The sequence below is a fragment of the Amblyomma americanum genome, chromosome 10, assembly GCF_052857255.1.
Source record: "Amblyomma americanum isolate KBUSLIRL-KWMA chromosome 10, ASM5285725v1, whole genome shotgun sequence".
Taxonomy (NCBI): domain Eukaryota; kingdom Metazoa; phylum Arthropoda; class Arachnida; order Ixodida; family Ixodidae; genus Amblyomma; species Amblyomma americanum.
Window position 1 is genome coordinate 131988218 of NC_135506.1, and position 12749 is coordinate 132000966.

General features: G+C 50.9%; 1 protein-coding gene across 1 annotated transcript in view; it reads left to right on the plus strand.

The window, feature by feature from the left end:
• The window catches only part of LOC144108718 (cholinesterase-like), a 100921-nt gene extending 88423 nt beyond the window's left edge, over positions 1-12498 (plus strand). Inside the window, exon 6 of the mRNA XM_077641887.1 lies at positions 12375-12498. Coding sequence (XP_077498013.1) covers positions 12375-12498 — 124 coding nt within the window. The remainder of the gene's footprint in view (positions 1-12374) is intronic.
• The last annotated feature ends 251 nt before the right edge of the window (positions 12499-12749 follow it).

Genomic DNA, 12749 nt, shown 5'->3' on the forward strand with positions numbered 1-12749 from the left:
ACGATTTTGTCCTAAATGGCTATAAACCTTTCCTATTTCTATCTATAGCTGTCTATACAGGTTGATATATTTTTCTATAGAGAGCTTAAGAGAGTTGTATGGTTCCAAAGCTATAAGCTTTAGTGGCATAGATTTTTCAATAGCTTTCAATAAGCACCTCTGTGGGTGCTTATAGACGTTCATAAAGGCCATAGACGGACATAGCTTTTTCCACAGACGCCCATAGGACGTTTTTGTCCAACTAACACGACTTGGACCTTTGACCTTGAATTTTGACCATTGACCTTTGATATTGACTTTCGGTCAAGCGGGAAAGCGTCTGCTGGTGTCGCATATGCGCATGTCATGAAAGTGAGTTCTCCATAAAACGCCGATGCATTTCGATGGGTTCAGCGGAACGGTAGGTGTGATCGATGCGACGCTTGCGTGGAGAGCGGAGGTAGTTGGCCTCAAGTTTGACTTTGAATGCTGCTACAGGTCAAACAAGGAAATGACACCTCTCTCACATATCTCGGAGGACACCGGAACCACACTCGTAAGGGGAGGAAAATCGCGGAGTTTCTAAATATTATCCAGAGGGAAAGCTGGCGCCTCCGTCTATGCAAGTTTCCGAAGGAGCCAGGAAAGAGCCCTTCATCCACCGTTGGAATGCCGGGAAGACAACAAGGCGCACTTGGCTTGGCCCTAAAACATGACTACGACTGCAAAAATACAAATTGTCGCAAATTATATGTTGCAACAAAAAGTTTTGTAATTAGTATGACCTATTGTAAAATATGGTAACTGTATATTGCAATAAATAGGCAGAAAAGCAGACAAGCACCGAATTTGCCCATGGCGAGAGAGGGCTTTCTCTTCATGCCGCCAAACTTAGCAAACCATGGAAGATAATTTTTTGATGAAGTGAAGATCCGCTAGCTTTCCCTCTAGGGTTTACTAGGAACTCTACAATGAAAATAAAATGAAAATCGGTTTTAAGGAAAGGAAATGGCGCCTGTCTCACATTGCGCCATTTCTTTCCAAAAAAAGTCTTTTTAAAAGTTTTGCTTTCTGAAATTATACGCAGTATTTGCGCGTCGTTTGGAACTGGATTTGCTTCCATATCTCCGCATACAACATGCAATAATACAGTTGTAAATATTACCGAAGCTATATTAAATATATACTGTCTTGTTTGAGCGCCTTTAATGTAGTTTCGAACGAAATGAGATGTTTAACAAATAAAAAAATGTCTACTACTGTGTCTGAGTCAGTATGGCTTCCCCAGTGCGGAAACTGCCAGTCGCTCGACAACAAATGTAGCCGCAGCTTTTCTCTCTCGAGCACTGTTAACCAGAGTCAAAACACTAGCAATGTTTTTTACAGCCAATCTGTATACCTCTACCGTCCAAGGAAATATCCGTTTCGTCGTCGTCATGAGAAAAACACTTAAGCTCAAGTACATTTCACTTGTAGAATGTTCTTGCGGTCTAGTTGGTTCATTGCAGAACGAACTAGTGTTGCAGTGTTGTCGTGTTTGTTCCTGTTCTCCTGTCGTGTCTAATTCGCGCAGTACTAAACTTTTTTCTGCATTTTACTTGTCTCTGCTTTCATTCTTCCTAGAGCCACGTGTGTGAATCTCCAAGTGACCTCTCAATGGGTGATTCGGTGTCGTTTTAAAGCTTCGCTGCCCAACCACCTTCACAACGTGGATTGGAGGCACAATTATGCCTTTCCCGTCCATCCAAACACGGCCGCCTAGGTCTGGTTCGAATCCGGGACAATGTCTCAGCAGACGAGCGCCTTAGCTACTGAGCCAGCGCGGCGGGTGCGAAATTATTTCGACCACCTGGGGGTCTTTAACTTGTACTGACATCGCGCAGCACACGGGCGGCTTTTGCGTTTCCCCTCAATCGAAACGCGGCCTCCGCGAAAATTTTCGAGCCCAGAAACTCCTGCTCTGGTACAAATCGGCCAAGGTAAAATTTCAGAGGTAGCGCAGGCCAAAATTTTGGCAATTATCCCGACCATCCTTGGAGGTCACCATCGTGTTAGGTATGGTCAAACTTGGATTTGGCCGTGCTAAATTAGAGGTAACTGTGTTTTTATACGCATTTTCACTTATCGTGTCGTTGCTGTTGCTAGGAAACAGTACAAGTACGAACGTACGTACGGTGGTGCCAGGATATTTTGCACAAATAAGATCAACCTTACACTTCAACCCAGCAAACGGCCAGGCTGTGTTTCGGAAAAGCTAAATGAGAATCGACCATATTCACACCATCACTCGAATAATAGAGGAGAGCGTATAGTCTAGCAACCATGCATACACAGTCTTCGTAAATTACGGCGAATAATGATTGGAAACCACATCAGTCACGCTGCCACTGAGTATCCGGTGTTTAGAAGGTCCGTAAGCAAAGGTTCTGAAATAAAAAAAAATTAGGCGCGGTTTAACTACTGTTGAACCTGGTCAGAGAGCGAAAGCTATAGTGTATCGGGCAACTAGACGCTGCTTGTGTCTTGAGTTCGTTCCGGACACTGGGTAGGCAGCGCGCCCATCACGGTGGCTCAATGATTAGGCTGCTGGGCTACTGATCCGGAGTACCCGTGTTAGAACGCGACCGCGGCGGCCGCGTTTCTTCCTTTCTTAGTACCTCCTTTATACCTTCCCTTACGGCGCGGTTCAGGTGCACGCCGATATGTGAGACTGATACTGCGCCATCCCCAAAAATCAATTTTCATTTTTATTTGACCAACTGAAACACCTCTTCACCATGAAAGGCGCTGGCCTGGCAGATAGAGCGCGCGTAGGCACTTTCTGCGTCAGAGTAGTGTCGTTCGTTTCTGAACAGGTCTGATGGAACCGCAGCCGTCTACGAGTGCCAGTGTGGAGCAGCATCTGTGTTTTGATAGGTCTACTAGGTGGTGGTGGCGAAAAATTTATATAGTGAAGAGGATTAGCAGTTCAAAAATGACCCTTTACGTAGACGGAGCCCTTAGTCAGGGACTCACTGGACAAGGCCGCTACTCGCACCCGTTGGAATAGAGCCCTTTTTGAGACTCCAGCCCCAAACAGTTGAGCAGGGCTGCTTCCCATGCCTCTCGGGAACGGGAAGGGTTTAGGAGAACGTAAGGATTCTTCTGACAATCCCCAACCATGTGGAAGGTACCGAACATCTTTCCACAGTAAGCGCAGCGCCCATCAATTTTGGGGTCAAAATGGTTTGGTATTGCAGGACACAGCAAAGTTTTGCTCTGCAGGCGCCTGAGAGTTCGCTCATCGGCTTTGCTCTGGCCCTTATCGGGGATCGGGAAAAGCCGACGCCATTCGGAGTAGAATTGAAGAATTTCCTGAAGCGCAGAAGCTGTTGCATAACCTCTGAGCCAGAGGAGCTTGGATGAGGTGCCTGGTGGATATGCGCACGGGCGGCCACGTCCGCAACCTCGTCACCTTTAAGACCCTGATGGCCCGCAGCCCAACCTATGCGTTTGGGTGAAGGGTCCGATTTCCTTGCTACCAGCTGTAGAATATGGTAGGCGAAAGGTGAAACGTCACCAACCAGGTAGTGTTCACAGGCTCGATGCGAATCTGTAATGACTGCGTTCAAATTAGGGTCCGAGGCGGCAAGCACACTGGCTACCTGCTCGGCTTGCGCTGAATTTGGAGGCCGATGAATCAGAGGCAGTTAGCTTGTTGGTCCTAGTGAGCTGCTACGGCCGTGAAGAATCCAATGGGTGACGGCACTGCCACCTCAACGTTGGATCCGTATTGCTGTTCGGGGCACGAGCCCCGAACTTGATCAGTTGGATCCGTATTGCTATTCGGGCACGAGCCTTTCGTCTGCCTTCTTGTGTCCGCGTGTCCATGTTGCGCGGGAGTGGAAGGACCCAGAGCTTTTGACGCCATAGTTCCGGAATCAGACATGTATCCTCTGGAGTGCACTCGTGTTGGATGTGCAGGCGTTCTAGCAGGCGGCGCCCGGATGCCGTCTGCGAGAGTCCAGTATACTAGTTCACAAGGTGGGCCTTGGGTAACTCCTTGTAGGAGTCGAGCACCCCCAACGCAGACAACCTAGCGTTGGGCCTGACCACTTGGAAATCCAGTGCTCGCATTGTAACCTTTCTACTGATGCCGCCGATTCGTGCCACGCTTTGTTTCGTTGTGCGAAGGTAGGGAAAGGAATAGATGGTGGTGATGAAAAACTTTTTAATGCTCAAGAAGAGAGTTTGGTAGTCAGAATACGGCAGGTGTCTTCAGTCCGTGACGCCCCACGACGAGGCCCCGTCTTGCGCCCGCTTAACCAGAGCCTTTTGGGACTCCAGTGTGGAGCAGTTGAGGAGAGCAGTCTCCCATGCCTCCCGGGTTGGGGTGGGGAAAGGGGGAAAGTGAGGATTCTGAGTACATCCCTACACCATGTGAAATATATAGCAGATCTCTCCACAGTGCGTGCCACGCCCATCTATGTTGGAATCAAAGTGTTTTACTACGGCAGGACAGAGAAGAGTTCCTTTCTGCAGGCACCGTAGAGTTTGCTCCTCCGCCTTACTCAACCCCTTGCCAGGGGGCAGGTAGAGGCGGTGGTTGTCGCAATAGTGAAATAAAATTTCGTGAAACTGCAAAAGCGGTTGATGAGCTTCTGAGCCACGAGACCTAGGATAAGGATCCCGGTGTGTAAGCGCTCGTGTGACCGCATCAGCAACGTCATTGCCTCATAGACCCTGGTGGCAAGGAGCCCAGAGTATGTTTGTCTGAGTTGGATTGGCGGCAGCCCGTCTAGGAATTGGGAGGCAAGAGGTTATATTTCCCCTGTTAGATAGCGTTCACAAGCACGGCGAGAATCTGTAATGGCTGTTCTTGATTTTGGGTCCGCGGCAGCTAGAGCTAGAGCAACTTCCTCCGCTCGCGTTTAATTTGGAGCCTGAAAGGATAGCCCATCGATATTCATTCCCCGGTGGACTACGGCAGCCGTTTAGAATCCCGTGGATGCCGGTCCTATGATGTCTGCGTAGTAGACGCTCTTTCTAGGTCCATATTGCCTCTTAAGCATGCGACCCCACGCTTGACGTCTGCCTCCATGTGAAGTTGTGCCCATGTTAGGCGGGAGCGGAGCCACCCAGAGCATATGGCGCCACAGCCCCGGGATGTTATCCGTCCCCTCTGGTATGCCTGTGTGTTGGATGTGTAAGTTGTCTAGAAGGCGGCGCCCAGGAGCCGTCCGTGAGGGCCCCGTATATAGGTTCACGAGGTGGGCTTCCCGTAATTCCTGATAGGAGCAACCCGCCGTGTTTGTTAGAAACGCGATGGATCATACCTGCGACCTGTTTGCCTACGCGCTTGAGTTTGGCAGTAATGGGTTCCTGGCTGAGCGTGTTATGGATGAACAGACCCAGTATGCGGACTCCTCGACCTCTGAAAGGACATCCAGTCAGAGAGATTCGCAGGAGGAGGATGAGGATAAACTTTATTTTCGTCGACCAAGGTAGCAGTTGCTGTGGGGTTATAGCCCCATCAAGTGGACTCGCAAACTCTTGTCTTTTGGATTGGCTCTGATGTGCAGAAGTTCTGAATTCGCGGGGGCGCATTGGAGACCGGAGCCGACTATGGCGCGGACCGCTGGAGGCAGTCCTCTATTTCCCCAAGGTTTCCTTCCGTAGTCCAAATCGTTATATCATCCGCCTAGAGTGAGTGCTGGATGCCTTCCACGCGGGCCAATTGGTAGGGAAGCCGCATCATCGCAATGTTGAAGAGAAGCGATGACAAGACCACTCCTTGGGGTGTGCCCTGTGTACCCATTGTGTATCACCCCTATTCGTCGTCCTCGTTCTTGAGGAGGGCCTGACGCTTCGAGAGGAAGTCTCATGCATAGGCGAATGCCTTGTGCCCACAATCGGTGGCACTCAATTTGGCCAGGATTCTGCTGTGACGGACGTTGTTAAAGGTTCCCTTAAGGACGAGGGCAAGAATGGCCTTGTTGTTGTGGCGCATGGCAGTGGGCGCATGGCAGCCTCACGCGCTAACCACTCAGCCACCACGGCGGGTGCGTCCACTGACTCAGGGAGCCTCTTATGATACCTTCCTTTTCTCAAAATCATCGGAGTCAAGAACGTTGCCACCGCCAATGAATACTGAACGCCAAAGTCCTATATAAACACAGGCGAGCGCTCCCTTTCGGTGAAGGCAACGGCTGAGTGACGTCATAGCTGCTACGTGGTTTCTCCTCGGTTCAAGGTCAAATGCGTGCACACGGCGGCGAAGCTGTGGAGGGGAGTTGTGAAGCTTCGCTTTAAAAACGCTCGGCGGTTTAGCATGTCTAAGCTCGAAATATTTCGCTAAAGCGCATTTTAGGCGAACGCCTTTATAGGCTCATGACTGGCTAGTGGGGATGTTCACAGAAAAGTGTCACACTGTCGCCATGAATCAATCTGGTGACGTCATCAAAATAAACAATATAAAAGCAAAAAACAGTAAAAATGAATGAAAAGAAATGTGCGGAAAAACAATAAGAAGAAAACAGAAACAAAGGGAAATAAAAACGCAAATAAAATGAAGAAAATAAAAATTATGAAAATAAGATTAGAAAATAAAAATATTGACAAAAAACTTAAAAAGTAAAACACGTACTGCTGTCATGAAAAAAATCCGTGTTCAAGAAAGTTCTATGATTTTGCATTCTTCCACAAAAGCAGACTTAATTGCAGAAATTTTTTTTGCGAATAGAGACCACCGCCGCCTACCTATAAGCGCGACTGAGGTGTCCTCCAACCCAGGTATACAGTTAAGCGCCTTTCGGATCCTCATGTAGTTGCAGAATCTTTTATTGACAATTGAAAATAAAGACGAAGTCTTCTGGTTCGGGCGTTGGCCTTATTTCAGAGCTCCATTGGCCATGGCTGTTGTTCTTCGATGAGAACTGGACAGAGCGGCTCCCAACTACTCCTTCGTGTAGTGTGTTTTTAGGTTGTCTTATAAGTCGCTCCTGCAGCCCCACGTGATGTGGTATTCTCTGGGCCTCTCGTCGCACCACGGGCACGCGTAACTGGTGTGTTCAGGGATTATTATGGTGTATTTATGTAAATTTCGCAAAAATGTTGGTTTAAAGTTGCCTCCAGTCCCGAGTCTCCTGTGCCCCCAGCCCCTTGTGTGGTGGGGATTGGAGTTGGCGCATTGAGCGAAAGTATTGCAATTTGGTGTACGTGGGCTGTAGACATTGATGTGTTGTCTAGTTCGGCGGCGTGATTCTGTGTGCAGCCTCCTGGGTATGTGTGTCCTCGAGCTATGCCATCCACGATCTCGGTACCTTCGAGTCCTGAGTGCGCAGGTATCCAGGTGATTTGGTGTTTGAGCAAAGGGTAACAAGAGCTCATGCAGTTTGATTTGTGGAGACACCTTGTGTATTGGTCCTGCTAAAAGGGGCCAGTATGTTGCCTGCAAGTCAGTGAATATGTTAGATGTCGGTTTGTGGTATCCCCGTGCCGAATGGCTAGTGCAGTCGCTGCGGTTTCGGCCTCGGTGACTGCGCATTCCGTGAGTTATCATGCTCGTGATTCCTTGGAGATTAGCGTTCACTACTTCCCCGACTGCTGTAGGCCTTCACTTGTTTGGGTGCATAGCTGTGTCTACGTAGAGTGCCTTAGCCTGTAGCAGCAGCGGCATTACGCAGCAGGAGCAGCACCAGCCGCCGAAGATAATGACGCCAAAGTGCAGCCGAATTGAGCTCCCTCCTTGTGCCGGCGTCATGCGCCGTTCGGCTGCACGCCATCATACGTTCCAGCACTTCATCGAGTTATCATTTCCTTCATCGCGCCGGCATCATACTGATTGGTACGGCAAACTGGTTACTCCGGACATCCGCTGGAACACCAGCTCCCACCATGGCCAACGCCGACGGCAACGCCTCCGCCATGCCCGGTGGCGGACCCTCCACCGCAGTCTCTGCGCTGTCCCTTCACCTTCCCCGGTTCTCGACTGCCGATCCTAAACGCTGACTCGCTCAGGTTAACAGCCAGTTCACTATCTGCCGCATCACCACCCAGGCACAGAAGTTTCATGAAGTCGCTGAGTCGCTTCAATCTGAGATTGCCGCCGTCCGCCCGCCGCGGCCCCGTTTGACATGTTGGCTGCGGAGCTCATCAAGCGAACAGCCGTCTCGGAACGTCGCCGCCTGCAGCAGCTCATCTCCTCCGAAGAACTGGGGGACCAAAAACCTACACAGTTGGTGCGGCCGCTCCAGCAGCACCTGAGAGAAGGCTGCCACCTTCGACCAAGCCTTCCTCCGTGAGATTTTCCTTCAGCGCTTGTCGTCGTGGGTCCGCGTGGTGCTTGTGCCCGCCCAGGGGTTGTCTTTGGAGAAGCTCGCTGAGCTGGCGGACTCCGTCATGAACGTTCCTACTCCACAATTTTTTCTCGGCGCAGACTCGCAGCCTTCCACCACACCACCATCTCTTTCCTCCCGCGTGGACCTTCAGAGCCTCCGTGACGACTTCCATGCATCTCTCCAACCAAATCACCGCACTGTCGACCTCCCACTCTTTCTCGCTTTCCCGTCGCCAGACCTCACCTTGCCGACGTAGTGCTACCCCACCTCTTCAAACCAGCGAGTGCTGGTATCACCCCACCTTTGGTGAAGCAGCGCGTCGGTGTACCACTCGCTGTCGCTTCCAGGGAAACTTTCCACGACACCACTAGAAGCGGCAAGTGGTGTCACCCCGGAGAACAGCCGCTTATTCTTCATTCGCGGCCACATATCGGGCCTCCGCTTTCTCATCTACACCGGAGCAGAGGTGAGCGCCCCCGCCTCAAGTGTTACATCATCACTTTCTCTCCGCACTGGCCTCTCGGTACAAGCCGCAAACCTCATCCCCATCGCTACGTACGGCGAACATGCTCTCACACTCAATTTGGGCCTCCGACGTGTCTTCCAATGGGTTTTCCTCGTCGTGGAAGTACGTTACCCAATCCTCGGAGCTGATTCCCTGCGCCACTACAATCTGCCGGTCAACATACACAGCAAGTGTCTCGTGGACGCCGAGACGAACCTCCCTGTTCAGGGCCTCCATCTTCGAGAACCGCTTGCAAGTATACCCAGCCCACTTCAGTCTGCCTACGAGATCCTCCTGGATGAATACCCTTCTCTGCTCCGTCCTTCCAAGTTCTTATTGCCCGAAAAACACCAGTCACGCATCATATTTTGACCACTGGCCCGCCCACACATGCTGGAGCCCGTCGCCTTGCTCCAGACCGTTTACAGATCGCCCTCAACGAGTTAGAATAAATGCTGGAGCTCGGCATTATCCGACCTTCATCTAGCGCATGGTACCGAAGAAATCCCCAGGGGACTGGCGGCCCTGGGGTGATTACCGCGCCCTTAACAACGCTACTGTTCCGGACCGTTATCCCCTACCTCACATCGCGGATTTTACCTCCGCGCTGCATGGCGCCACAATTTTCTCTAAAATCGATCTCCTCATGACCTACCACCAAATTCCTGTAGAACCATCCAATGTACCCAAAACTGCAATCATTACAAAATGTGGCTTCTTCGAATACCTCCACATGCCATTTGGCTTCCGTAACTCTGGCCATACACTTAAACGCTTCGTGAGCACAGTTACACGGGGTCTACCTTTCTGCATGGCCTACATCGATGACCTCCTCGTAATTAGTTGCGATACGGAGCAGCACTTTCAACACCTCCGGCTGCTTTTTCAACGTCTCTCTGACAACGGCCTGATGATCAACAGAGCAAAATGTGAATTCGTGATGTCAGAGCTCGACTTCCTTAGTCACCGTGTCAATCGATGCGGCATCCGGCCTCTCCCATCAAAAGTCCAGGCCTTTTAATACTTTCCGCAGCCCGCCTCAATCCGCAAGCTCCGTGAATTTCTCGGCCCTTATCAATTTTTATTGCCGTTTCATCTCTTATTGTTTTGCAGGCCTCACACCATTGACGGACATCATTCAAGGCAAGAAAACAAACTCTGTACAATTGACATGGTCTTCAGCTGCTCTGCAATCTTTCCAGACTACCAAACCGAAATTATCCGACCTCGCTCTCCTTGCCCATTCGCGCCCTGATGTACCCCTACGACTCATGACCGACGCCTACGCCAGCTACACTAGCTCGTGCTATATCAGCTCGTGGATGGTTCTTGGAGACCTCTATCCTTTTTCTCCCGCAAGCTTTCCGCTGCCGAGAGCCGTTACTGTACTTTCGGCCTTGCACTTCTTGCCATGTACATGTCCGTGTGGCATTTCAAGCACCTCCTAGAAGGTCAGCAGTTCCACATCGCCACCGACCAAAAACCACTCATTTTTGCCATGAAATCGGGAACCGGTAAATTCTCGCCCCGTGAAATTCGTCACCTTTCGTACGTGGTAGAATTCACGACCGACATCGGACATGTGCAAGGTCTTGACAATGCCCCGGCGGATGCTTTGTCACGTGTTATTGCTTCCTTCGCCTCTGCTGCTCCATCACCGAACGTCGCCTTTGCCGCCCTCTCGAAAGCGCAGCAACATGACTCGGAAGTTCTCGACCTTCGCAAGGACCCCGGCTCGCTGGTTCTCCGTGAAATTCTCCTCCCTTCGTGCCCTGTCCCGATCATCTGCGACACTTTGGCAGGCACACCTCGCCCTTTGGTCCTCTCTGCCTTTCATCGCCTTGTCTTTGACGCCCTCCACGGCCTTTCCCAACCCCGAATTCGCGCCTCGCAGCATCTCCTCAAAAAACGTTACGTCTGGCCCTGCATTAACAAGGACGTGCGTGCCTGGGCCTGTGTCTGCCTTGCTTGCTGTCTTAAACTCAGCGAATCACGACCTCTCCCTTCAGCTTGTTTTCCCCGCCGTCAGCTCGTTTTGACAACGTCCACATCGATATCTTGGGTCCCTGGCCACCTGCCGCTGTACAGTCATAAATTCTTACTTGCATCGATCGATTTACTCGCTGGACCGAAGTGTCCCCTTTGCCTGACGCCACCAGTGACACCATCGCCAGAACCTTCGTCGCCGGCTGGGTCCCCCGGAACGGTGTTCCCTCGACCATCTCCATTCACCGTGGCGCCCAGTTTGAGTCTTCGCTTTTTAGTAACCTTATGACTTCACTTGGAACTGCCCGAATTAGAACTACTGCTTACCATCCCATCGCCAACGGCATGATCGCACGCTCCCATCATTCGCTAAAAACATCCCTCAAAGCACAACTCGACACCACCGACTGGACTGCCTGCCTACGACTCGTTCTGCTCAGCCTCCGTGCAACTCTTAAACAAGACCTTCGTTGCACGCCGAGAGAACTTGTCTTCGGCTTACCCCCGCTCATTCCTGGTGAAATCCTCGAGTCTACATAGTCGTCTACAAGTCCCGACACTACAGATTACGTGACGTAGCTCCACTATTTTTGCCGTCATCTCTGAGCGCCACGTCTCCGACGCCAGTCTCGACCACCCCCACATGTTCCATCCGAATTAGCGACTTGCACGCACGTTTGTGTTCGCCAAGACTGCGCAAGCCGCTTCAGCGCCCCTATGACGGCCTCTTCCATGTACTGGAAAAAACATCGAAGTTCTTCATCGTCGACATTCATGGGCGAACTGACACCACTTCAATCGACCGCTTGAAGCCAGCCTTCATAGAGGACGCCCCGCCCACTGGACCCTCACGTGTGCTTTCAATGCCCAACAGGCCGGCTAGCCCCCTCCGCCATCTTTCTCTGTAACTCCTCAGAAGCGGAAAGTATCGTTCCGGCTCCCAGCTTAACCGGACTCCTTCACTAGCGAGGGGGCCTACTGTAGCAGCAGCAGCAGCTGCCTTACGCAGCTGGAGCAGCACCAGCCGCCGAAGATGATGACGTCGAAGTGCAGCCGAATTAAGCTCCCACCTCGTTCCTGCATCACGCGCCGTTCGGCTGCACACCATCATGCGTTCTAGCACTTCAGACAGTAAATAAATCATTTCCTTAATCGTGCCGGCCTCATACTGATTGGTGCGACAAGCACTCCATCCCACTGTTTGGCGGATGTAGTCTCTCCGGGCTTTTCTTCTGCCTTCACTTTTGTGGGCTGACGTATTCTTCGGTATTGCCCTGTATTCTCAAGATAGATTCGTTGTGGATTAGATCCGCTGTTGAAGTCAACGTAGTCTTTACCTTCTCCTGGTCTTGAGAAAAGAAAGGCGCATAACTGCCAGAATTTTTTAATGTGGACGCCACCGCATACTCGCAGCGCGAATGAGGTATCCATTGTCCCAGTGAGCCTTTAGCAGTTGCTAATCAGAGACTTTACACATTGCTAAAATCTGGGAAGTGCGGCTAGAGGTGTTTTCGCAGTAAAAAGATATCGGCATCGCCGGTCTGCCTCGTCCTTTGTTTTCTTATTTATTTTTTTGATGTCCGCAGCACAGTGCCCCCGCTGGGGTACGGCAGCCCGTGGCCACCCCTCAGAACCGCGCCGAAGACTCGAGTCATCGAGGAAAACAACCGCGAGAACTTCACCAGCTTGGATGCCGGGTGCAAGTTGTAATTTGAAAGTGGAACTTTTATTCTTTACGCAATAAAACTTGAAAACTCAGCTATCTATGTCTGCAGCACATGCACTGCGGCATTTCACGAGGGGACGCAGCATTTAATTAGAGTCCTGCGCGTCTTATGCTCTTAGTTTTGGTTTTTGCGCGGAAAAAAGCACTTTAGATAACGGCTATTTCTGCGCTTCAAAAACTGGTACGATATCAAATTGTCCAGGATATTCGGACTCACTATTGGCATAATTAAGAA